Source organism: Zonotrichia leucophrys, chromosome 2, assembly GCF_028769735.1.
Source record: "Zonotrichia leucophrys gambelii isolate GWCS_2022_RI chromosome 2, RI_Zleu_2.0, whole genome shotgun sequence".
Lineage (NCBI taxonomy): Eukaryota > Metazoa > Chordata > Aves > Passeriformes > Passerellidae > Zonotrichia > Zonotrichia leucophrys.
The window spans coordinates 151,726,760-151,752,118 of NC_088171.1; the positions used below are offsets into that span (position 1 = coordinate 151,726,760).

Consider the following 25,359-nt stretch of genomic DNA (forward strand, 5'->3'; position numbering starts at 1 on the left):
TGTCACCTCGTCAGAGAACTCGTTCCTCTGCAAATCCCAATCCAGACTGGAGCTGGGCTTTCCCCTGATCACCCCAAGGGAATCCGCCCACAGGATCAACAACAGCTGATGGTGGAGGGTGGGAAAACATATAAAGCTCCTTGGGAGAAGCTCTCTGGATCTGTCCTGGCTGCCTGGATCTGCTCTCAGCATGAAGAAACTCCTGGTGGGATTCCTGCTGGGCCTGGCATTCGTGGAGTTGGGTAAGAGCTCCTCATTCCCAACACTCCAGGGCCCCCCATCCTGGGAAATTTGTGGGAGGGGAAGGAGGGGAAAGACCTGGTGACCCCCAGGTAGGGGAAATGATGCCTTTTGTGTTGAAGAAGGTCGAAGGAGAGGGTGAAATGGGAAAGGGGAGATGCATTCCTGGTGGGAAGAGCTGTGATGCCTGATTGGGAGCGATGCACGTCTTTTGGATTCCTGTCACCCACATCCAGGGATGGAGGGGACAACCACAAGGCACAGGGCAGGACCAGCCTGGGCAAGAGCTTGAAGTGCCAGTCTCTACCTGAGCTGCCACCCTGTCCCATGAGGAATGTTCATCCCAAGCTCCTGACTTTCCTAAAACCTCCCAGCTGGCTGCTGGAAGCCAGAAGGTGAAACTTCAGTACAGTGAGAGTATGAGAAATAACTCCAAGGACATTGGAAAGTTTTATCAAACCCTCAGTTCCAGGATTTTCCCTTATTTCAGGAGATAGGAAATTCCCCTGGAATTTCAGGAGATATTTCAGGAGATAGGTGGAAATGGGAAATTCCCCTGGGTGTGTGATGGGTCTGGATCTTGGGCAAGCTGGCAGCAGGGTTTGGCCATCTCTGTGTCCTTCCTCCATGCGGATGTGACCAGCTGCAGCCACATGCCAGCCTGGAAAAGGCATTCCAGGGATGGCACCACCCCAGAGGGGTTTAACCCACAGCCCATGGGCCCCAGATCCATGGGTTGTTTCCATGGAAGATCTCGAAGGAAAGGCAGCCTGGGCAGGGATCAAACATCTCCATCTGAATTTTTCCCTTGGATTTAATGGAATTTCTGAGAAACCACCCAAAATCTCAAAGAATTTTATGGAAACAGAGTTATCAACCCCATTTGCTTTATAGTTGAAATCAGGCAGAAATATTTTTTTGGGATGATCCAAAGGGAAGCAGCTGGTCTAGGCACCCCTGTTGGGGCTGAGGGATGTGTCTGTGACCGTTCATATTCCTGAGGTTTGATATCAAGGAATAGGAGGCCTTGTTGGACAGTGAGGAATAGGGAATTATTGGCTCAGGTCAGGATGAAGAGCTGTCCCTGTTCAGTTTTCCTGTCCCAGTTATTATGGATTTGGGCTTTCCTCTTCCATGCAACCTTCCCACAAAACCCATGTCCTCTAAATGCCCCATCTGGAGTAAGTGGAAGATGAGGGGGTTGAGGTTTTCCTTCTTTAAACCTGCTTTTAACCAAGATCAATTCCCCCAAGGCACTTCCCAGTTTATCTATGAAAATATTGAGGTTTGTAAATGGAAACCACCTCACCCCAAGGGTTGCAAGGCAGTTTCTCAAGTTCCTGAAGCCAGAATTGCTCCGTTCATCCATCCATCCATCCTAGGCATCCACAGGCATCCAAATGATTGTTGATTATGTGTTACCTCTGTTAAAATATATAACAGTTTTATGGATTGGATCATGGATCGTTGGGAAGGGAACTAGTGAGGTCCTGAGCTGGGATAAACAGGGATGGCTCCACCACCCTTGTTTACAGATAATATGGCCACAAGAAAATTGAAATATTTCCATGAAAAAATCCTTTTTACTTCTGCAAAGAGACAAGGAATTGTCTCTTTGAATTGAATTCCTTAGCAAGAGCTAAGGAATGAGAAAGCGAAGTTTTGCACTGTGTAGGCTCTACCCCACAGCTGAATTTTCCAAAGGAGCTGCTGCGAGGAGTAGATGTTTGAAAATTCCTTTCTGAAGTCAGGTGTTCAAACAAATGCCTTCAAAAATATTTATCCTTATCACAAAGCCCCAGAGGTTCCTCTGATGGCAGAACGGGAACAAAAAAAACCAAACAGTGTCGGTTTGAATTTTTACCAATAGATGGCACTGGACGCTCGCAGGTTGTTTTTCAGCTGGTGGAAGGAGGGTAGGATAGAAAATCTCAAACCAGGCTGGTTTTTGTCACCAAGCCACGCCAGCAGGACTTTGGAAAATCCACACTCTCATTGCCTGCTGGCTGTGGATGGACAGTGCTCACACTGAGGGTTTTGAGAGCTGCTTTGCATAGATTTGCATATTTAGAGATGTCCCTCCCTCAGGTGGCAGCCAGCAAGGGTTTGTACATGGCCTCTTCAAAAAGCAGCAGTGGTCCCTGATGAGGGTGGTTTTAGGGCCTCACTCAGCCCTCAGGATCTCTGACACAGCTCTGAAATTTAAATCCTGCTCTCAGTTACTGATTCCTGCAGAATGTCCCTTAAACGAGCAGGAAGGAGCTGTTGCTGTGAGGGGAGGGATGGGGGAGTTGCCCCATCTGTCACAGCTGGGGAATGCTGCTCTAAGCAGAGGGAGCTGGTTTTTACCATCATGGAATATCCTGATATGGAAGGGATCCACAAGGATTATCAAAGCCCAGTTCCTTGTCCTGCCCAGGACATCCCAATAATCCCACCCTGAGGCCTGAGAGCATTGTCCAAACATGTCCTGAGCTCTTGAGGCCATGACCATTCCCTGGGGAGTCTGTTCCAGTGCCTGTCTGGGGGAAGAACCCAGTTAGGCACTGGATATCCAACCTAAACGTCCCCTGACACGGTTTCAGGCCATTCCCTTGGATTCTGTCACTGCTCCAGAGAGAAGAAATCAGTGCTGCCCCTCCACTTCCCCTCATCAGGAAGTTGTAGATCCCAAAAAGTCTCCCCTCAGCCTCCTCTTCTCTAGGCTGAATTCTTAAAGAGGATGCTCAGACACACCAAAACTCAAGCTTAAGTCCCTCTAAATCCCCCTTTTTCAGGCTGCTGAGCCTCCAAAGTCATGTTTAGGCCCAGCTCCTGCTACACCACCCTTGTCCTCCAGTGCTGGGATTTATCTTTTTCCCCCCTGGCATATCCAAGCTCTGCCATTGCCTCCAGACACACTTAATTTTGGACAATTTTGGACACTGCTGCATTTTGGTCAGAAAGCTGCAGATTTGGGTCTGTCTTCCTGGCTGTGTCACCTCAGAGCCTTTTCTGTCCCCTCTGCAGCCCAGTCCCTGCAATGTTACGTGTGCAGGCAGCCCATAGACATTTCCCAGTGCAGGACACCCGTCACGTGTCCCCCAAGAGCCACCGTGTGCACCACGACCCTGCACTCCGTGGACTTAGGTGAGTGACACCACTGCCCCTGAGGGGCCCTGGGGAGAATTCCAGGATGGGTTGGGTTGGAGGAGAGCTTAAAGATCATGGAACTCCAAATTCCCACATTCCAGTCGTCCAGGTTGCTCCAAACCTCATTCAACCTGGTCTTGGACACTTCCAGGGATGGGACTGCCACAGCTTCTATGGAAAACCTGTGCCAGGGCCTCACCACCCTCACAGCCAAGAATTCCTTCCCAAAATCCCATCTAACCCCAGCCTCTGGCAATGGGAAGCCATTCCCATTGTCCTGTCCTTCCATCCCTGCCCAAGTCCTTCTCCAGCTCTCCTGGAGCTCCTTCAGGTGCTGGAAGGGGCTCTGAGATATCCCTGGAGCCTTCCCTTCTCCAGGTGAACATTCCCAATTCTCCCAGCCTGGCTCCAGAGTAGAGGAGCTTCAGCCCTTGGAGCATCTCCATGGCCTCCTCTGGACCTGTTCCAACAATTCCCTGTCTTTATTGTATCAGGACCCCAGAGCTGGATGCAGATCCCACTCTTCAGGTGGGGTCTCACTAGAACGGAGGGGGAGAATCACCTCCCTCAATCTGCTGGCCACATTTCCCTCTCCCCATCCCAGTCCCTTTAACATCTCTGTAAAAACCCTGGTGAAATTATCCCACTTTAGAGAGGAAAGGAGAGAAATCCATCAGATTTGGAGCCTCACAGTGAAGTATCAGGACTCACTGCACCTGTTCCCTCTGTGTTGCCCTTCCTACCCCGATATCTCTCTGGACCTTGAATTTATAGAGGGTGCAAACCTCTATGGGGAATTGTGTCCCTTGTCCATGCTAGAATGATTTGAAAGGAGCAGGAGGGTGAGAGAGAGTCAACAGTGAGAGCTGGCAGACCTGTTCCCACAAAAAATAGGCTGGATTAGAGGCACCCATGGATTAAGGATGTCCAACCCCTCCTCTGTCAGTGTTTCTCAATCCCATTTTCTTTCCCTGTTTTTTCCCCTCTCTCACCTCCTCCTGTCCAATCTGCCTCTCCCAGGTTATCCCTTTTTTGGCAACATCACCGTGACCAGGGACTGTGAGGAGGAATGCCTCGCCTACGATGGGATAGGGGCCCAAAAGCCCAAATCCTGCTGCTACACTGACCTGTGCACAGATGACACCAACAGCAGCAGTGGGGTGAGGAGCAGCTCTGCAGCGCTGGCTCTGGTGGCACTGGTGGCTGGCACGGTCCTTCAGTGCTCCCTGTGAGTTCACAAGTGTCCCAGCTCCAGCTGAAAGCCCACCACTCTCCCTGCCAAGCTGCCTCACGAACTCTTAGATGCTTTGGGAATGTCCTTCTTTGCTGACAGGTGGCTTCACCCCATCTTCAACGCTGGATTCAAGCCAAGAATGGACTTAAACCTGGACTTAGCCTGGACTTAAACCCCTCAAATCTCCAGTTTCCTGCTGTTTAAGCAGATATTCCTCACCTTCAGCTGCTTCTGGTCCTCAGGATCCACAGAGAATGGGTTGGGTTGGAAGGAACCTTCAAGATCATCCAGCTCCAACCCCCTGCCATGGGCAGGGACACCTTCCACCATTCCAGGTTGCTCCAAGCCCCATCCAACCTGGCCTGGAACACTTCCAGGGATCCAGGGGCATCCACAGCTTCTCTGGGAATCCTGTGCCATGTCCTGATTGAGAGGAGCAGATGGATCTGGGCCCAGTTACTTCCTGCCCATCAGGGTGTGGGTGGCAACTGCAGAGATCTGGAGCTTGAGTCCAAGGATAAGCTAAGGAATGAGTTCAGAAGGGCTCAGCTTCCATGTGGGAAGAGGATGGATTTCTGGAAATCTCAGCACACCCCCTGGACTGACAAACCTGCAACTCAAATTTCCAACTTTGGCCAAACAAACACACACCCCCCTCCCTCAGCTTCTGCCTGAGCTCAGGTTGCAGTTGGAGCTCCCAGATTTCCCTTTCCAGATGTTTTAAAGACTATTCCAAGCAAATTCTTCTCTTATTCTGCCCTCCCTTCATCCCTTCAGAGCAGAGACTGCAGGATAGGAAAAATAATGGTTATCCCAGACCCTCAGCTCTAGGAAAAATCGGTTAAAGTGCTGAGATCCCAGCTGGGATTTGCTTGGAGCAGATGTGGGATTGATTCTGAGGCCCTGCCTTCTGCAAAAGCAGCTGGAGTGGAAGCAGATATGAATGAGCCAGGTGTGCCCAGCTCACAGAGATGCAGGAAATTTGCCATTCCCTCTGCTCCTATTGCCAGGGATCGTCCAGATGATCAGGAAACAAGGGTAGAGTGCAACGTGGATACACCCCATGCACCATCCTTGTGTGCTCACTGCATCCCTGCAACCTCCTCTGTGGCAAAATCCATTTATCCTCCATTCCCCCCCCTCCTTTTTCCACTCTCTTTCCACAAGAAACGAAAGCAGGGGGCTCTTTTTCCTCCTTGCACAGAGGGAATATTTTCTCAAGGTCTGTCTCAGTACCATTTAGGAGAAAACTTTGACAATCTTGCATTCCTTGGCATAGCTTAGGAGGATGGTGAGCCGTTTTCCCTGGAGGTGAAACCCACTAAAACAGTGGAACACCCCCTGGCAATGCTGAGATCTGCAGGGAGCAAATGCCATGGAGAGGACAATAATTGGAAGTTACTCAAATCCCAGTATTCCACCCACCTTCACAGACACTGAGAACCAGCCCCTGCTTCCCACTCATCTGTTCTGTTTTTCCCTGCTTCAAAACCAGCTGGATGTGTCAGGCCAGAAGCAAAGCTCCATCTTTGCCATACTCAGATCACATCCCTTTTTTTTTGTCCTGGATTCCAGCTCTGTCTCCAGCAGCCTTTCCACATTTTCTGCAGGATCCTGGGCTCTGCTTTCCACCCGTGGATGGGGCAGGGTCTGGATACAGAGGGACTGGGAGGGTGAGGGTGAGAATTTGGTAAATAAAGTTGGATTCTCTTGTTTTCATCCTGCAGCATCTTTATTTTGTGCTGGATATTTCCATGGGAAAGGAGTGTGGGGCAGCACAGGGTGCAGGGAGGGGGTTTATTGTGATGGTATTCACAGAGGTTTTCAGATGAGGGAAGAGATGAGGATTTGACTCTAGGTTTCAGAGGGCTTGATTTATTATTTTATTATATATATTACATTAAAGCTATACTAAAAGAATAGAACAAAAAGGTTCTCAGAAGGCTAGCTAAGCTAAGAATAGAAAAAAATGAATAACTAAGGTCTGTGACTTGGACAGAGAGAGAGCCAGCTGTGCCGTGATTGGCCATTAATTCCAAACATCTACATGAGACCAATCACAGATCTACCTGTTTCTTTCCACAGCAGCAGATAATCATTGTTTAGATTTTGTTTCTGAGGCCTCTCAGCTCCTCAGAAGGAAAAAATCCTAAGGAAAGGATTTTCATAAAAAGATGTCTGTGACAGTTTATGGCTTGTTTTTTAGCTCCCAAACTGTCCTGTGCCAGACAGGGGGAAAACCACATACAGGGATGAGCACAGGAGTGCAAAAATCCTCCATGGAAAAGTCAGATTTAAGGCCATCCCTGCTGGAAAGGAGGGGGAGAGGGGTAAAATAGTGGGACAGGAGGTGTTTTTGGGATATGCACAGGGAGAACTGGGAGGGCTTCAGGGAGCAAGAGAAAGTGCCTGAGCTCAGCATCAAGGCTAACAGGAGACTGGGAGTGACCCTGCTGTGCTGCAAAGATGCTCCCTGTGGGGACTGTCCCCTCGTGCCACCAGTGCTGGCTGTGAGCATCCTGCCCCTCCCAGCCTCCTGTCACCCAGGACTTACCTGCCAACGTGACCCACGAGTTTCTACCGGAGTCAAAACAGACTCAGAATCAGATTTTTATCTTCAAAGCACCTCTAATACATTCCTTGATTAGGAGAGGTGACAAACCCTTCACGCAGGGTTACAAAATGGCCTTTTTTGTGTTACAAGCCACCTGATCACACTGTGGCAGCCACAAGGCAGAACAGGCACACTTAAAAAATTCGAATTTGCTGTTTCTTGGGTTATTGCTGTTATTTATCCCTCCCTTTGCCCCTTAGGAGTTAAACACAGCCAGTGCCAGTGCCCCAGGAAATGCAGGAGAATCAAAGGCCTGCCCGGATTTTTGCGTCACTGGGTCGAGTGGACACGGGGAGAGAGAAGTTTAAATATAGGCTGGAGAAAATAGAACAGAGGAAAATGTGTCTCCAAAGGGCCAGAAAAAGACCTGCAACCTCTCGGCCCTGCCGGATGAGGCTTCACAGCCAGCGGAATCCAGCGCTGGTGTTGCTCTGCTGAGGGATTTTTCTTGTCTGTCTGAGGGCTTGTTCTTCCCAGCACATGCAGAGGTTTTATCTCCAGATTTGAGGGCATTCCTCAGTGCCTAATGCTTTATCTGGTCGAAAAACTTGCCTTTTCCACCTCCTTCTAGCCCTTCTGCAAATGTGGGGCAGCGCTAGAGGTATGCAGAGTCATGGAATGGTTTGGGTGGGGAGGGAGATTCAAGACCATCAAATTCCAACCCCTGCCATGGGCAGGGACACCTTCCACTATCCCAGGTTGATACAAGTCCTGTCCAATCTGGCCTTGGACACTTCCAGGGATGGGCAGTGTCCTGGTTCAGAGCAAATTTGGGAGAGGATCCCCAAAGGGGTTCCTGTAGGAAAACTGATTCAATCGGCCCCTTCTCCCAACTGGTCCAGGAGAAACTACCTCCTTGGAGAAAAGTGGAAAAAAACTGTTTATTAAACAATAAAACCTAAACAATAAAACCCCTTGCAGCTCCAAAAGAAATTAAAAACTGAGAAAACCCCTCCCCGTGTTGCAGCTCAGCTCACTCAGTCTCTGATCCGTCCCTCAGTGCTGGAAATGTCACAGGCCAGGCCAGGCCAGGCCCGGCCCGGCGGGCCACAGGTGCAGCTGCCAGTGCTCTTCTGGGTGTACAGTCCAGAGCAGATTTAAACAGGTCCAAAGAAAAGGGAAAAAACCACAGTCCAGGGAACTTCTTTGCCTCAGCTAGCTAAAACTAACTAAAAGCAAAAGAGAGCTCTGTCCCGCTGTCCATCCATACGCAGACATCTCAGTGCAGGAGCAGGAATGTGCAGGAGTGAGTGCAGTGTCTGAAAACAAGCTGTGTGCTTCTTCTCTTCCCCCCTTCACTCTCTGGAACACGTCTTAAAGGTGCAAAACTTACTATTCAGCATAACAGAACGAGACGATTTGGGATAAAAGCATCATATAGTCAATCCAGGACAGGCAGCCCCAGCTTCTCTGGAAAACCTGTGCCAGGCCTCTCCACCCTCATAGGGAAGAATTTTTTCCTGATCTGCATCTCCCGCTTCCAATTACAAACCTGAAATGCTTTTTTCCACACAGAAATTAGAGAGTAAAGAACAAGAGAGGCTCATCTGTGAGGATATCCCAGCTGGGATATCCTGTGGAGTCCCAGCCAAAAATCAGGGCTAGGTATGAGCCTTGAGTAGCCTTTACTTGTGAGCTTCACAACTCCAGAAGGTGGAGTGGGCATTCCAAAAGATAATTTCTCTGGAAAGACAAAACACTCAGCTTGGATTTAAACTGAAGGAGGACCCAGGTTCAATCCTGGTTTGCCCTGAGCAGGATTCCCAGGGAAGCATCGCAAGAACAGCAGGATTAATATTTAAAGGACTGGGTTTTCCAGCAGGGATCATTTCCAGTGGCTTTCCACAGCAGGACACTGGCCAGGCCATGAGTGGTGGTTGTTATCCCAGCATGCCCTGATTGCAGAGGTGGGAAACACCAGGAGCTATTTGGCTGCTTCGTTTTTTAAAAAAATTTATATATTTAATCATCTTTGAGAGCAAGAAAGAGGAAAAAAGCCCCACACAGCCCTCTTGGAACACACATTAAACATGAAAGAGAGATGAGATAAGGACAGAAATTGTTGCGATATTCCAAGAGCAAGAACAAGAAGGGGATATTTTTTGCAGTTGGGACATTGCATGTAAAACAGAGCTCTGATGTCATCAAATACAGAGAGGACTTGTAGTTCTTGCTAAAAATACTTATCTAGAATATAAATATACATTAGAGTGTAGCTGCGAGGCTTCTGGAGAGCTCTGCCACAGCCTTGTATTTACAGAGAGGGATTTAAATGTTTAATTCTGCACCCTCAAAGGAAAGTCACTCCATCTGAAGGAGTTATTAATTATGGAATGAGCCTGGCAGCGCTGAAGTACAGCAGCAGTGATATCATTTTCAATATCACTCCCAAATTATTTCTCATCTCAAACCTATCATGTGCACTTTTTTCCGGTCTTAAAATAGAGCTATTTTTCCATATTAGGGTTTGGAGGGCTTGGAGCATCTGCCTCTGACACGGCAGCACATCCTCTCTCAGATATCTTCATTTTTCTCCTGCTTGACTCTCACATCCCTAATTCTAGAGGAGCACAGAAGCCTCTTTCCCTCTTTATTCTGTACAGCCCCAGGCATAAAAACAAAGCCTAAAAATGAGGTGAAAAGATCCTTTCAGTGTCAGCAGCAGATGTGTTGAGGGGGAAGGAAGTCGAGCACGGCATCGTGGTTGGGATCTTAATTTAGAAAAGTCATTTTGGGTCACTTGGATACAAGAGAGACGCTCAGAGTGTTGCAAAAGGCTGGGGCAGATGGTCTGGGTGGGCTCCACCTCCAGCACAGACCTGAGGCTGCACTCTGCACATTCCCATCCGGTTGGAAAACACAAGAATTAAAACATGTTTTAATCCTTCTGTGCCCTGTTCTGGGTCCTGATCCCTTTTATCCCTCAGTCCCCATTGGACAGATGGGAATTGTCACACGTTGGTGGCTCCAGGCTTGGTCCAGACACACATTTTTTTTTAGGATTGAGCTTAAAGTTTCTGAATATCCTCACTAAATGTGGTGGGGATGTTGTGCCTTGAGGGGAAATGATTTTGCACCAGTTCATGGCTGGGCAAATTGCTGAAATCCATGAGATCCAACATTTTACAGGGAACTGAAAGCTAAAACATATGAAATCCATGGATCAGAGTGCCAAAAACCTACTCCAAAACCTGAAAAAAAAAATCCTACAGGCTCCCTTTGGTCAGCAGGTCTCTTCATGGAATCATGGAATGGTTTGGGTTGAATGAGTCTGTAAAAATCATCGATTCCAACCCCTTGCCATGGGACACATTCCACTATCCCAGGTTTCTCCAAGCCCTGTCCAACCTTACCTAGAATACTTCCAGGAATGGGGCAGCCACAGCTTCTCTGGGAAACCTGTGCCAGGGCCTCCCCACCTTCACAGCCAAGTATTTCTCCCCAGTATCCCATTTATCCCCACCCTCTGTCGTGGGAAGCCATTCTCCCCTGTCCTGGCACTCCAGGCCTGTGCAGTACAAGGGGTGAATATGTTTTCCATGTCTTCAGGTCTTTCCTGCCCATCCCAAGGAAAATTTGATGTGTCCCCGGTCACACCAGCAGTGACACCCCTGTACTGAGGCACAGTTCAAACCTTGCTTTAATGCCCAGCCTTGCCCTGGACTCATCATCCAGGAGCAGTTGAGTTATTCCTGTCTTGTTGGGACTGAGACATCCATCCCTTCACACCTTCCAAAAGAAATGGCTTTCACTCAATAATCAGGGAAGGAGATATAAAAGATTTCCTGGAAAAGCAGGTTGAGTGAAGTCAAGGCACTCCAGTGTTGGTGCATTTGCTCCTGCAGTACCTTTGGATTTAGAATCGTGGAATCACAGAATATCCAGAGTTGGAAGGGACCCACAACGATCATCGAGTCCAGCTCATAGCCTTGCACAGGACACCTCCAAAAACCTCACTAGAGGAGCAGAGTGAGGAGCTTGGGATGACTGAGAGAAGTTCTGCTCCTTCTTTGAGGCCTGCTGCTCCAACATTCCTTGGCCTCTCCCTGGGCTCCCTGGACCAGGCACAAACACGGGCTGGGGCTGAAGGCTTTGCCTCCGTGAAATCCCGGGGGTGGGTGGAAATGTGCCAGTCGAAACTGTGCCCTGGGCAGTGGCAGGATTCCAGGGGGTGGCTGGGAGCCAGCAGGGATGGGAGATGCTTGCAGAGGGACGTGCCACTGCTCCCAGTGAGGAACATCGATCCAAAGTGGGATTCCTGGGAGCAGGCTCACCACGAGCTGATTATCGACATGCTTTGGTGTCATTCTTCCACACAAACCTTCTGAATCTTTAAAAATGTGTCTTCAGATCCAGTGGAAGCTTCAACAGAACCTTTTCCACCCAAAAATCTGTTTCCTGAAATCCACAGGGCCTCCAGAAATTCCTTCTGTGCAGCAAATCCAAAGCAGCAGTTCTGTGTTGTTACATGCTCATGCACAAAACCAGGATCAGATGAGCCATGTCCTTACAAAGCCAGGCTGAAAACAAGCCAGACGTTGTTCCTAATCTCTCCTGGCTGCTGCCAATCTCCAGGGAGAGAAGCCACGGGGGAAGAGGTGTTTTTAGCATCAAGACAGCTGTCACTGTGTTGGGAGATGCCACCCAAATCTGAGAGAGAAACAAACACCCAGGAGATGGTGACAGACTTTGACGCACTGACAGCAGATCAGGAAAGTCAGCCTGGAAAGGAGGGGAGAGTGAATAGCAAAATATCTGATTTTTTCCCCACAAAATTAGGGGTTTTAAACAAAATGCCATCATCCGCCATCCATGGGCAGCTTAAGAACTTTGGGAATGCAGCTAGGGAGGGCTTTATGCTTGCTCGTGCCCTTGGATCACAAAAGGAGTTTCTGAAATCTTATTTTTTCTTTTTCAGCTCTGTGCAAAGATGTCACAGGCTGGTGGGGTTCTTCAAGCACAGAGAGCCTGTCATGATATCTCAAGGGGCTTTTACTACTCAAGGAGCTCATGCCTAGGGTCTCCTGAGCTTCCAGAAGGCATTTGCCACTCTTATTTCTATCCTATTTCTTATTTCTTCTATGAAGAAAAAAACTCATCTGAAATCTGTGCATCTTTGTGGCTCATACTCCAGACTTTCACAGCTGTGATAGTCCAAAAGCACATGGAGAATAAATTGCTGCTCTTCTTCCCCCTGCTCTTGGGTGATATTTCCTCTTCTGATTTGCTCTTGGGAGACCAGCACTCCAAGTACAATAATTGTCATTATTTGCAACTGCCACCTTGAGAAATCCAAGCTCTGTGCAAGATGTCACCAGTTAGGAGAATGTCACAAAAAGGGTCCTTGGAGGATCCATTGTTTTCTGTCTCCTCGGCTGGATAAAGGAGCTGAGTTTTTTTATTCAAATAATATCTGAGGTACAATATTACCACTAATAAATTAATTTAAATAATTCATTAATCCTTTCTCCATAGAAAAACACAGAAAGTCCCACTGGTGTTCCCCCTTTTTTTTTGGAATGAAATTCAATTCCTGGCAGAAGGCTGCTTTGAAAAGACACGAGGTCACTGGGAGAGAAGAGGAAGGAGAAGAGAAGGAGAAGGAGAAGGAGAAGGAGAAGGAGAAGGAGAAGGAGAAGGAGAAGGAGAAGGAGAAGGAGAAGGAGAAGGAGAAGGAGAAGGAGAAGGAGAAGGAGAAGGAGAAGGAGAAGGAGAAGGAGAAGGAGAAGGAGAAGGAGAAGCTATTTCAGTTGCAAGTGACCTACAATGACTATCTAATCCAACTGCTCGACATACCTCTGGACTGATCAAAAGTTAAACCTTGTTATAAATGGCATTATCCAAATATTACTTAAGCATTGACAGATTCAGAACACCAACACCTCTCTGGGAACCCTGTCCCAATGTTTGGCTCCCCGCCCTGTGAAGAAATCCCTCCTAATTTCTAGTTTAAGATGAAGTGTTCAGCACCTCTTTTTTTTCTTCCATCCAGCTCTTTTATTCAGTGTCATTTCTCCACTTGCCATGATTCCATGGATTTTTCCAAGATTTAGACCTCCACCATCCTCTACCCCACAAGCAGACACCTTGGTCCCCCATGCTGAACTGCTCAGGGAAGCTCTGTTGAAGCTGAGAATTCCCAGGAACCTGAGCCAGAGTGACGGAATCCATCCCGATCCATGTCCCAACCTCTGAAGGATTAGGAGCCCTGGGGAGTGGCTGGGTTTTTTTGGGAAATCCAGGACAGCAGGAGGATGGATGGATGGATGGATGGATGGATGGATGGATGGATGGATGGATGGATGGATGGATGGATGGAGTTGTGTTCTTGTTTCTCCCTCATTGCTCAATAACCTCATTTATCTTGGCAGCTTCTTGCCAACCCTGGAGGCCAAAGAAGGGGTTTTATGGAATCCTGTAATCATCCAAACTCTGGAACAACATGTGACAACATTATTGGTTCATTAAGGATTAGGTGCACCCGAGCTTAATGAGGCTGTTGGGAGTTCGTAGGAGATGACTGTAAGGCCCCAGATATTTGCAGCTGGATTGGCTCCAAGATCCTCCTGCTTTGTTTTTGGGGACAAGGAGTGACAAAGTCACCTCCTCCCAGCACTGAGGTAGAAACAACCCCAGGAAATGTCCCTGCTGTGTCCTGGGTTCACCCAATCCCAAGGAAATTATTATCCCATGGGGATGGGTGGCAGCAGGTTCCTCTCTGCAGCCCAGGCAGGTCCAGTCCAGGGTGGGATCATTTTTTCCCAATCACAGGAGGAGAAATGAGGCTGAACCATTTTTATAGCATTGCTTCTCTCCTGGAAACTCGAAGTTCTGTCCCTGGGCTGTATCCTCCCATTCTACAGGTCTGGAAAGATGCATGGAATTAGTCACCACCAGAGAAAACAACTTTTTAAGGAAAGCAGGCCCATGACAAACCTGAGCTGTTGAAATGCAGCACTGTTGTTTCCAATGTCTTTTTTAATTCCTCATGAAGCTTTATCCCACACTATTTTTGGGCTCCAGATGTAGGTTTTCCTTATAAATAGCTGCATATTCTAATTCTGGCTGATAACTGGGACAAGGATGCACTGGGCATCCAGACCTTGGTTTTGGGGGGTGGAGAATGCAACATTTCCAGCCAAGCTTTCTGTGAGATCCTTCTCTCAGGAAAACTTTGCACCTGGAAAGTGTCCTGAATTCCTTGGTTACAATCAAATGGGAGCACTGGGAAGGGTTCATTGCCAAGATAACAAATTATTGGAATTAGGTTTTGAAACTCTACAACAACTTTTCCTCTGAGGAGCTCAGAGCCTGAATTTAGACAGAAAAACTCCAGCATCACAGCTGGCTGATAAATATTTCTCTCACTTCAGAGTCAAGGAAGCCGCGTCATAAACCCATCCTGTGTGACACTGAACCAAAGACCTTTGCAAAAGTTCATAAAATAAAAAACTCTGTGTGGTTTGTGAAGAGATTTAAATTATTTACTCCAAAAATACTCTGTGTGGTTTGTGAAGATATTTAAATTAATTACTCCAAAAAATCAAGTTTCAAACATGTCCCAGCAAACAGAAACAATTTTATTTGAAATAAAGGGTAGATTTAAATTGGAATTTAGGAAGGAATTATTCCTTGTGAGGGTGGTGAAGCCCTGGCACAGGGTGCCCAGAGAAGCTGTGGCTTCCCCATCCCTGGAAGTGTCCAAGGCCAGGTTGGACAGGGCTTGGAGCATCCTGGGATAATCCCTGCCCATGGCATGGGATTGGAACTGGGTGATCTTGAAGTTCTTTCCAACTCAAACCATCCTGTTATCCCATGAAATATTGCTCATCCATGAATAAGGGAGAACTATGAAGGATGCCACAGTTCCCACCCCACCTTCATCTTCATAATTCACCAAAAATGGGCTTTGGAACAGAACTTCCATCTGCATGTTGGGAAAAGCAGCAGAATTGTTCCCCAGAGCAGCCCAGGGGATTGGACGACAGATTCCAAAGCTGCCTTCCAATCCCATGTATAGTTCCAGATCTGGATCCATACTGGGAGGCAACTCCTTTTATTTCTGCTTTACCCCCAAAACATCTCTCACTGCACCTCAGCTGCTGTCACATCCAGCTGGATATCTTTCCAAACATCAGCAAGAGTTTCCATTCTCCCTTGGATACCTGTGCTGGTTCCAAGTCCTTCCCAATTTGTTTGGAAAGGGGATGGCAGGGTTGCCATAGGGAGCAGGTGTTTGCAAATCCATAACCATGGCCTGGTGACACAGCCCTGCCCTTGAGGGCCTGAGTCACATTGACACAGCCTTGAAGTCAAAGATAATCTTCTTATATAACCACGGGAGCCCTCCTCTGAGTGAAGGAAGCCATGCAGATTTGTTTTTAAAATCAGTTTTGAAAAGATCCTCCTGGATTTTACAAGCGCACGTTTCTGCTTCCTGGTCCAGGCTCACGCACAGCTCTGCTTGCAAACCGGGATGCTCACTCTGGGTAAAACTGTCCAGTTTTTTGTTTATTTTCCAGGAAAGTAAGGTGACACTGCATGGACAGGCTGGGAGAGCTGGGGGTGTTCACCTCAACAAGAGAAGATTCCAGGGAAGAGAGCTCCTGGTGCCTAAAGGGGCTTCAAGAGAGCTGGACAGGGATTTTGGAAAAGGGATGGAGGGACAGGACTCAGGGAATGGCTTCCCACTGCCAGAGGACAGGGTTAGATGGATATTGGGAAGGAATTCTTCCCTGTGAGGTTGCCCAGAGAAGCTGTGGCTGCCCAACCTTGGAAGTGTCCAAGGCCAGGTTGGACAGGGCTTGGAGCAACCTGGGATAGTGGAATGTGTCCCTGTCCCAGGGAACTAAAGGGATTAACTTCCAGGTGGAACAACTCAAGCACTGCTGAAATTCAGACTTCACATTCTCAGGAGCAGCAGCAAAGGGGATTTTTATGCAGGGACATAAAACCTTGGTGCCTCCTCCTCAGGATGTCACTGAAGGGTTCTGCAATCCCCAGCAGGAAATCACAACTGCCTTGGCCTCTTGGAACACCTCCTCCAAGGAAGAATTAGCAAACACACTGGAGGATTGGAAGCACAACACAGATCCCTGTGTGAAACATTCTGGCGGGGCTGTTTGCTGATTCCCACATTACTGAGCTTTATCCTGCAGTCACCAAGCTGGATTTTACCTGGAGGGCTTCCAAGAGGGAATTCACCTGCTTTTGCCTCTGGGGACAGGGAAAAAAACCAAAATATATTCAGAGAAATATTGTAGGGAGCTTAGCTCTGTGTACAGCAAGGTTGTGTTTATCCAGAGTGCTGCCTGAATCCTACTGCTCCCAAGGGAATCTGTTTAGACAGATCCAGGCCCTTGGGAAGGTGTCTCAGGCTGGGAGCTGAAGCAACAAACCAAAGCCAGGTTGTTCTACAAGAATTTGTGCCTGAGCTGAGCTGGGAGGAAAACACAGATCACTTTATTAATTCCCAATAACAAAAAAATTAGGTGGCAACTCATCCCAGCTCCATACAAGAGTCAGGAAGGTGTGGGGTGGGTGTCTGCTCCAAAGCCAGTCTCCACTGAGCAAGCAAAGCCCTGCCTCATTTCCTCAGACAGATTTTGGACAAGTTATCCATCTCTCCCTGAAGTTCTCCTTGACTTTTGTCTGAAACATGAACCCTTGTCCTCTCCAAGTATTTCAAAAAATGTCAAGAAACGACTGAGCCAAACTCTTCCAAAGATTCACCATGACAGGACAAGAGGCAAACCCAAAAGGTTGGGAGAGCTTGGGAGAAAGAAAAGGAGCAAAAGACTCATTCTTAAAAAAATCCAGGGAAACTTTCAGGGACAGCTTTGAGCAATCCCCAGGAATGAGGAGGATCAGAAAAAACAGATGGCCCTGGAGGTCAACTGGATGAGGAGGGAATTAAATTTCAGCAAAAATTAACAAAAAAAATTCTTCTGTGGCTGTTGGGGGAAAATAAATAATGAGAGACATTTCCAGAAGCAGGAAGTTGAGGACAGCTTCACACCAGGTGGAACAGAGCTAATATATTAATCGATATATTAATTTATATCAGAAAAGATACCAACCACAGAGAGGTTCAGGTTGATGTCCAACCACAAAACATCACCCCGTGCTTGGAGAGCTCCACTTCACTCCAGGGGGAGCGGCTCCAAAGCCTCACCCACAGAGATTTTCTGCCTTTCAGACCAGATCTCCCCCACAGCCATGATCTCTGCAGGGAACAGCTGGAATGTGGGAAACACGCTGCCAAACTGGCTGGAGATCAAAGGGGTGAAGCATTCATGGCCAATGAAGGGAGGGGAGGATCAGCTCCTCCACGTGCGGCTCCTCAAAGCGATGACGGAGCCGCTCCGGCTCAGCCACCTGAGAGGTGCCTGCAATCAGCTGTGCCTGATCATTTTTGGAGGGTGTGGACCTCAAAAAAATCTCAGTGGTTCAAGGGAGTCATAAATGGGAGGGACAAAGGGCAGAGGAAATTGAAACAAGGAAGGAAACTGAAAACAATTTCACCGCTTACCCCAAATGAAATCGTGGGGCAAGTGTTGAGATTTCCTGGTTTTATCCCAGGTGGCACCTCTGGGGTCAACCCGCTTGGCATCAGGATCTGTGACTTTGGCAGAGCTGGAGAAGTCCCCACCAAGGAGCTTTCAGAGTTTCATGGAATCATGGAATGGTTTGGGTTGAAAGGAGCCTTCAAGATCATCTCATTCCAACCCCAGCAATGGGCAGGAACACCTTCCACTACCCCAGGCTGATCCAAGCCCTGTCCAACCTGGCCTTGGACACTTCCAGGGATTCCAGCTTATGTGGCCAACCTGTGCCAGAGCTTCATCATCCTCTCAGGGAAGAATTTCTTCCCAGTGTGTGTTCCTTGTAGAATTCCTAGAAGTGATGGTCTTTGTGTTCCAGTGATCCCATTGGAATAATTATTTTTAGGTAGCTCAGGTTGGAAAGGCAACCTCAGAATGTTCCTAACCCAAGTTCCTGATCCAAGCTCCCAATTCTGAGGTCAGCCCAGGTTTCCCAGGACTTCATCCATCTAGGCCATGAAATCTTCGCAAGGATGGGAATTTTGCCACCTCTCTTGGAAATCACATCTGCCACAGGGAAGAGTTTATATCACATTTGGATTGGTTATCCCAAATGTCAGGAGCAGGGTGATAATTGGAGGAGGATATTTTTGCTGGACCTTGGAAAGGGGATTGTAGGAAAGTGCAGAACCACAGCAGGAGAGATCAAAATGTAGGAGCCTGGAGCAATACACAAGGAATTCAGGGAAAATTCAGTAAAGATAGATTTGTACAGTTAAGATAGATTTTTATTCCCAGTAAAGATAGATTTGTACAAGGAGAGTTGATGGAAGAAATGCTGATGGAAAGTCACTTCCAGTGAGGGATAATGGGAAATGTCTCATCCATCTGCTGTGTGACTGACCCCAAAACCCAACTGTGTTAACTCCCTGAAAGAGGGAGTCTGGAAATGAAAAAAAAAAAAAAAAAAAAGGGGAAAATAAGATGTGATTACAACCATTTTAACACAAGATTCTTTTTATTCTACTCAAAAGGGTACAGAGAACATGAGATTTTAACCTCCCTGGAACAGATCATTGGCATGGCAAGTTCAGTCTCCTGTCTCATATTTTGGACACAGAAATGTCTCCTTAATTTTTTTTGGGTACAAAGAAGGAGATCTAGGAAGAACAGCAGAAAATGATGGGGCAGAGAGGACCTGCTCTAAGGAGATAGGGAAGGCTCTTTTCAAGGTTTTTTTGCCTTAAATATACTTCATACATTTTAATTTTTTACTTCAAACCCAACCACACCATCGCAACAAAGAAACTCCATAGTTAATTTTGGGGGGAGTTGTTGGAAAATCAATTTAAAAAATTGAGTTGGGCCTTCCTGTGTTCTGCTTCTCTCTTAGTTGTGGGGAAAGTGTGGATATTAGAAAACAAACAAACAAACAAACAAAACAAAAAAAAAAAAAAAACAAAGAAAAACCAAAACCAACAATTTTGGGGAGCTGTTGAGTGTTGTTCATGAGGCATCCACTTGGAAAGCTGGGCTGGTGGGAGGTTATTTTCTTCATGGAATTTTTGGAATGAATGACTCCCATCATCCCCTCACAGTCTAGTCCAGAAAAAGACACAGAGGGAACTTGTCAGGATCCCAACTGGCACAACGCTGACCCCCAATGTCGATGCTGCATCATCGACGTTGCACAGGTCAGAGAAACAGCAGGTGACAGGATGTGTCATCCCGATGCCATCCACATCAGAGGGCTCGCAGACAGAGGAGCACATCTTGGTGACAGTCGAGACTCCCGTGTGGGGATAAACTATGGCAAAGAAAAAAAGCAGGAATAGTCAGGAATGGGAAAAACAGGGGGGAGAATCACCATTGTCTTTTGTCTCCTGATCGACCAGGAGTTGGTGTCATGGAATTAGAGAACTGTTTGGGTTGGAAAGGAACTTAAAGATTGTCAAATTCCAACCTCTCTGCCATGGGACACCTTCCACTATGCCAGGTTGCCCCAAGACCTGTCCAGCCTGGCCTTGGACACTTCCAAGGATGGGGCACCATGTCTTGTCCAGGAAACCTGTGCCAGGGCCTCCCCACCCTCCCCATCCATTTCTTCCTTATATCCTAAATCAAACTCACTAAAATCCCAATCTAAACTCACCTTCTTTAGGTTTAAAGCCATTCCCTGTTTCCCTATCACCACATGGCCCTGCAAAAAGTTAAAATCTCATTTCTGAGCATTAACCAGGAGCTTGAATTCACCAAATATTCCCTTGCACAAACACTGCTTCCCACAACAGCCTGAGAGCTGGAGCTCTCATAGGAATTCTTCTCCACTTTTTAAGTGGAAAGAGGAACTGGTCTCCACACTAGCACTGTCGAAGCACTGATTCCTGTTAAAAATTCCTGGAACAGCCATAGATTCTCTGTTAAAAGTATGGATAAAGAAGGAATTGTCCTTACCATCTTCCAGGGAATAGATTGTAGTCTTGCATATGGTCTCTTTTTCTGTGCAGTTCTCAATTTTCAAGCACTCCTGAACTGGGGTCAATTCCTTGCACGTGTAACACTGCAAGGAGTGTCCTGTGAGGAGGGAAAACGGGAAGATGGAAAACATGAGGATGATCTCAGTGTGGATCCTCTCCAGGTATCTCTCAGGGGGGATTTTCCAAAATAATCATGCTGAGAATGGGAATGGAATAATAGGAGGTGTTTGGGAATGAGAAACACAAAGGTCTGGTGGTCAAAGCACAGCCTCAGGTCGGGTTCAGACTCCTTGTGATGAGTCAAACAAGACAGAGCCACACACACAGGACACCCTGTGACACAGGAAAGAGCTTGGGCTGATTTATTTCTCTGTTTTCTGGATCTACACATCTCCTTGACTTTAGCAGAGCATCAGAAAGTAATCTCAGACTCCCAAACTCCCAGAATCACACAATGGGGGAGGTTGGAAGGGGCCTCTGGAGCTCCACCAGCCCAATCCCTGCCCTCAAGCAGGACCCCCTAAAGCCTCTAATTCAGGACTGTCTCCAGGTGGGGTTTTAATGTCTCCATGGATGGAGATTCCACAACTTCCCTGGGAAACCTCTGCCAGTGCTCAGTCAACCTCAGAGTCATAAAGTGTTTCCTGATGTTTCCTGTGTTTCAGTTTGTGTCCTTTGCCTGGTCCTGGCACTGGGAATCACTGAAAGGAGCCTGGCTCTGTCCTCTTTGCTCTCTCCCTTCAGGAATTTACAGACATTTATAAGATTCCCAATCTGAACCTTCACTTCTCCAGCCTGAGAAGTCCCAGCTTTTCCTCAGAATTGTCCACCCAGCCCATGCCTTGTCCATGAGGATTTTGGAACAGGTTTCCTTAAGAGGTTGTGGATGCCCCCATCCCTGGAAGTGTCCAAGGCCAGGTTGGACAGAGCTTGGAGCAGCCTGGGATAGTGGAAGGTGTCCCTGCCATGGCAGGGGGTGGAACTGGATGATCTGTAGGTCCCTTCCAACCCAAACCATTCCCTGAATCCACAATCTTATAGGAGAGAGCATCAAAGTCCTTCCTGAAATCCAGGCAGAAAATATCCACAGCTCATCACTTGTCTACCAGGTCAGAAATTTGTCAGCTTGGTCAGGTTTGTCCCCTTGGTGAAGGATCTGGATACACAAAAAAAAGTCAGATTTGGGTGTGTGTTGCAGCAGTGAGAATTTCCCCTGGTGCCATCCGCTCTGCCAGCTCTTCCCAAAGGCTGGGAGGGTGTCCCAGACAGAAGGAATTTATTTCCATCAAACTGAGAACAAATTGAGCACAACCCTTCCCCTTGTGCTGAGATTCTGGGTTTGTGAGAAGAATGTGTGAGGGGTTATTTTAAACCTTGGAACAGTTTGGGCTGGAAGAGACCTTAAAATCTTCCAGTTCCAACCCTCTGCCATGGGCAGGGACACCTTCCACTATTCCAGGTTGCTCCAAATCCTGTTCAACCTGGCCTTGGACACTTCCAGGGATGGAACAGCCACAGATTCTCTGGGAAAACCTGTGCCAGGACCTCACCACTGTTACCGAGAAGAATTAAACCAGTCAGCAGCTTCATGAATGGTTTGCATGTGACAAATTCTGCTCTAGGCAGGCACCACAGATACAAAATTTGTTACTCAGGACTCCAAATCCATCCTGAACCAGCTCCTCCTGCCTTGTCCCTCGCTACTTCAGAGATGTTCCTCATCCCTGTTAGGCTGTAAAGCCCTTGAGAGCTGCAGGTGCTTCTCAGCTCCTACAACCACAGAATAACCACAGCCCAAGTCTTTCAGTGCCTAAAATCTTCTGAGATGGAGAAACTTTGGAGGAAACCACTGAAGAACCCAGATTTTTGTGACACAGAGCACTTGAAGCTAAAGATATCAAATCAAAGTAGAGTCTGGTGCTTCCTATCACCAAAAAAAGCCACGTTTTTCAGGGCATTTTGCTCTCTGTGAGTTTTTCTGAGGAACCCAACATCTGATCTGGGTCCTCTCCTCTAGGTGCTCTCTTCCACGCCCTCAGCAGACACCTCAAAGTGTGTGCTACAACCACACTGATGTATTTTGGTGCCATCACACCCCAACAGCCCCTCTTCAGTCTGGGAAGCCCTCGTCACCCTGTCTGTGTGACATTCCTGCTAAAATTCCTTAAAACCTCACTAAAAAAGAGAAATTATTCAGCTTCTCCCAGCACAGCTCCAATGGGATGTCAGCAGGCTCAGGCAAAAAAGTCACCCTGTGAAAACAGACACCATCCTCATTAATGAGCCAGAAAAAGCTCTTTTTAAACAAACACAGCAATTTTCCTGCTAAAGCAAACTTTATTCTCTTGCTTTGCCCATCATGACCTGATGCTTTGTTTGCACTAATTCATGTCTGACAGTTGTGAAATTTATCTTTAGGAGGAAGCATCACTTTTAGTCTCACATTTCAGGATGCTGGACAAATCCAACCCACAGGATTTGTGTTCCTCTCTGAAAAGAAATCCAAACAAGCCACCACCTGTTTCTCCCCTGCAGAGTCTGCTCAGCAAGGAGGGAAGAACTGAAAATGTCCTTGCAAAAGAAGGAAATAAATAGGAGTTAAAAAATCCTGACAGCTCCATAGACAGGCACGGATAAAATCAGAGCTGGCACTGTCTGGATCTGAGAATATCCCAATGAACAGTCACAGATCCTGGACTGATCCTGCTCACAAATTACCTTGGAGAACAGGAGAATATATCCAGAACACCAACAAAGCTTGGGACCATCAATTTTTGTCCAAGAGGTTGGTGTGATGGTAGAAACAAGGGACAGAAAGGATGGAGGGAGGATCATGGAACCATGGAATGGAATCACAGAATGGTTTGGGTTGGAAGGGACCTCTATGATCATGGAACTCCACCCCCTGCCATGGGCAGCAGCACTTTCCACTGGATCAGGTTGCTCCAACTCCAGTCCATCCTGGCCTTGGACACTTCGAGGAATGAGTATCCACAACTTTTTTGGGTAATCTGTTCCAGTGCCTCACTTTGATCCTTACAGTCCCTTCTAACCCAAAGCATTCCATGATTCCATGATAAACAACAACCCTGGAGTATCTGGGTCTCCAGCAGTGTCCCAGCCCATCTGTCCCATTTCTAAAACTGGATAAATCCCACATGTAACATTTTTGGAGAGCTCCCACACACGCTGCATGGAACTGACATCTAGGGCTAAGTATCAAAAAAAGGTGCAGAAAGTTAAAAATAATGCTAAGAAAAAAAAAAAGAAAAGTGATATAGAGCATGAACATGAAAAAGTGAGAGTGGGAATTTGCATTAAAGGAATGACAGGGTTTAATCAGACTCTGCCTTGTGAAACTTCCTAAAGAGCCTGACCTGACAATCTCAATGACACTAGCACCATCCTGAACATATGGAAAATTCCAAATACAGATTTTTTTTTTCCTGGCAAAAGTCAGAGACATGGCTTTCAGAGGGAACAGGGCACATCCTATCCCAGCACGCTGCATGTCCTGAAGGAGTCTGGATAAATCCTAGCAGGAACTCACCCAAATCCATGCAAGTGACAGCAGCCAACAGCAGAGACAGAAACACCTTCATCTTGCACAGCCCTCGCTGTCTGGTCACTGGGTTGTCACCTCTCTTCACCGATGCCACACGTCCCAGTGATTTGCCATGCAACGATTCCGTCCCCAGATCCAAATCTACTGGAAAAACTACTCTCATTGAGCTATAAATGAACTGAAGGAGCTCCAAAGCAGGCCCCACCTCCTGCTACTCCGTCATGTCTTTTCATGTTCCTTGGAGAAGAAAATTCGTTTTTGCAGGGTGGACAATGGCTGGGATTGGTTAAGCCTGGTGTTTTGTGTCCAAGCAAGATGTGGAAGGCCCGGGGTGTTAAGTAATCCTGGTGTCCAGGTCTTGTCTTGCAGCTTGGGGATATTTTCTTATTTCCTCTCCTTTCTTGGGAGTGGTTTCAAGAAATCCTGGATAAAAATGCCTTGGGTGTGAACATCAAGGAATTGAACCTCATGGGTATTTCTCCTCTGCGTTTTCACCTTCAGTGGGGTCCAGAGTTTATCAGGAGGAGGAGAATCATGGAATGGTTTGGATTGGAAGGGATCATCTCATTCCAAACCCTCTCCATGGGCAGGGACAACTTATGCTAGACCAGGTTGCTCCAAGCGTTGTCCAGCCTGGTCTAGAAGCAGAAATCTGACTTTCAATCACTCACTCACTGGAAAAAGCATTGAGGAGTAGAAAATAAACAGGACCAGGACCCAAAAGTTTGGGCCAAAGGAATCTCTCAGGCTCATTATCCCAAGGAAGGATGGAATGGAGAAGCCCCTCTGCTCTGAGCCAACCCTCTCCAAACGTGGTTGCAAGCTCAAGACATTTTTGCTTCCCAAACACTTTTCCCATTCCCAACTCTGCTGCCCCAGGCATCTGCTGGATTTTCCTGCACTTCAGGCCAGCTCTATGCTAGGAAATCCTCCTCCAATATGGGACGAGCAAAGTGTGGAATTGCAAAAACTGGGAACGAAGAGCCTTTAGGTGGCTATGCCAGGCACCCTCCCAACACAGACTTTTACTAAGGAATGGAGAAAAGCTGAATCCAAGATGGTGTTGGAGATATCCCTACCACCTTTGTTATTCCACCATCGAAGGAACTTTATTCAGGGTAATTCGTGTGAACTCTTGGAATGATAGAGCCATTAAGGCTGGAAAAGATGTCAGGATCATCACATCCAGAGTCAAACCAGCACCACCACCATTTTCCCCACCAAACCCTCTCCTCAAGTGCCATTTTTGAGCTCTTCCAGGGTTGTGACTCCATCACTACTACCCTGGAGCCTGTTCCAATGCCTGACAACCCTTTCTGCAATGAAATTTTCCCTAATATCCAATCCAAACTTTCCCTGGTGCAACTTGAGGCCAATTTGTTTTGCCCTGCCTTGGAATGTTAAAAGTTTTTCTAGGAATGCTGGATAAAAAAATCCAATCATCATCTCTCCAAATCTAAAGCTCCAGAATCATGGAATGGCTTGAATTGGAAGGGAATTTAAAGACCATCCAGTCCCAACCTCCTGCCATGGGCAGGGACAACTTCCACTAT

The 25,359-nt window shown here is 47.3% G+C and overlaps 2 protein-coding genes across 2 annotated transcripts; one reads left to right on the forward strand and one right to left on the reverse strand.

Annotated features, from left to right (window-relative positions):
- The first annotated feature begins 190 nt into the window (after window positions 1-190).
- Window positions 191-4,604, forward strand: LOC135443426 (ly6/PLAUR domain-containing protein 2-like). The gene is made up of 3 exons (XM_064703646.1): window positions 191-242; window positions 3,250-3,369; window positions 4,393-4,604. Exons 1-3 carry the CDS (start codon window positions 191-193, stop codon window positions 4,602-4,604), a joined length of 384 nt encoding a protein of 127 aa, XP_064559716.1.
- Window positions 4,605-19,356: 14,752 nt separating this feature from the next.
- On the reverse strand, window positions 19,357-23,843 carry LOC135443427 (ly6/PLAUR domain-containing protein 2-like). Its single transcript, XM_064703647.1, has 3 exons — window positions 23,792-23,843; window positions 20,219-20,338; window positions 19,357-19,571 (listed from the first exon to the last, which is right to left on the reverse strand). Exons 1-3 carry the CDS (start codon window positions 23,841-23,843, stop codon window positions 19,357-19,359), a joined length of 387 nt encoding a protein of 128 aa, XP_064559717.1.
- Between the last annotated feature and the right edge of the window lie 1,516 nt (window positions 23,844-25,359).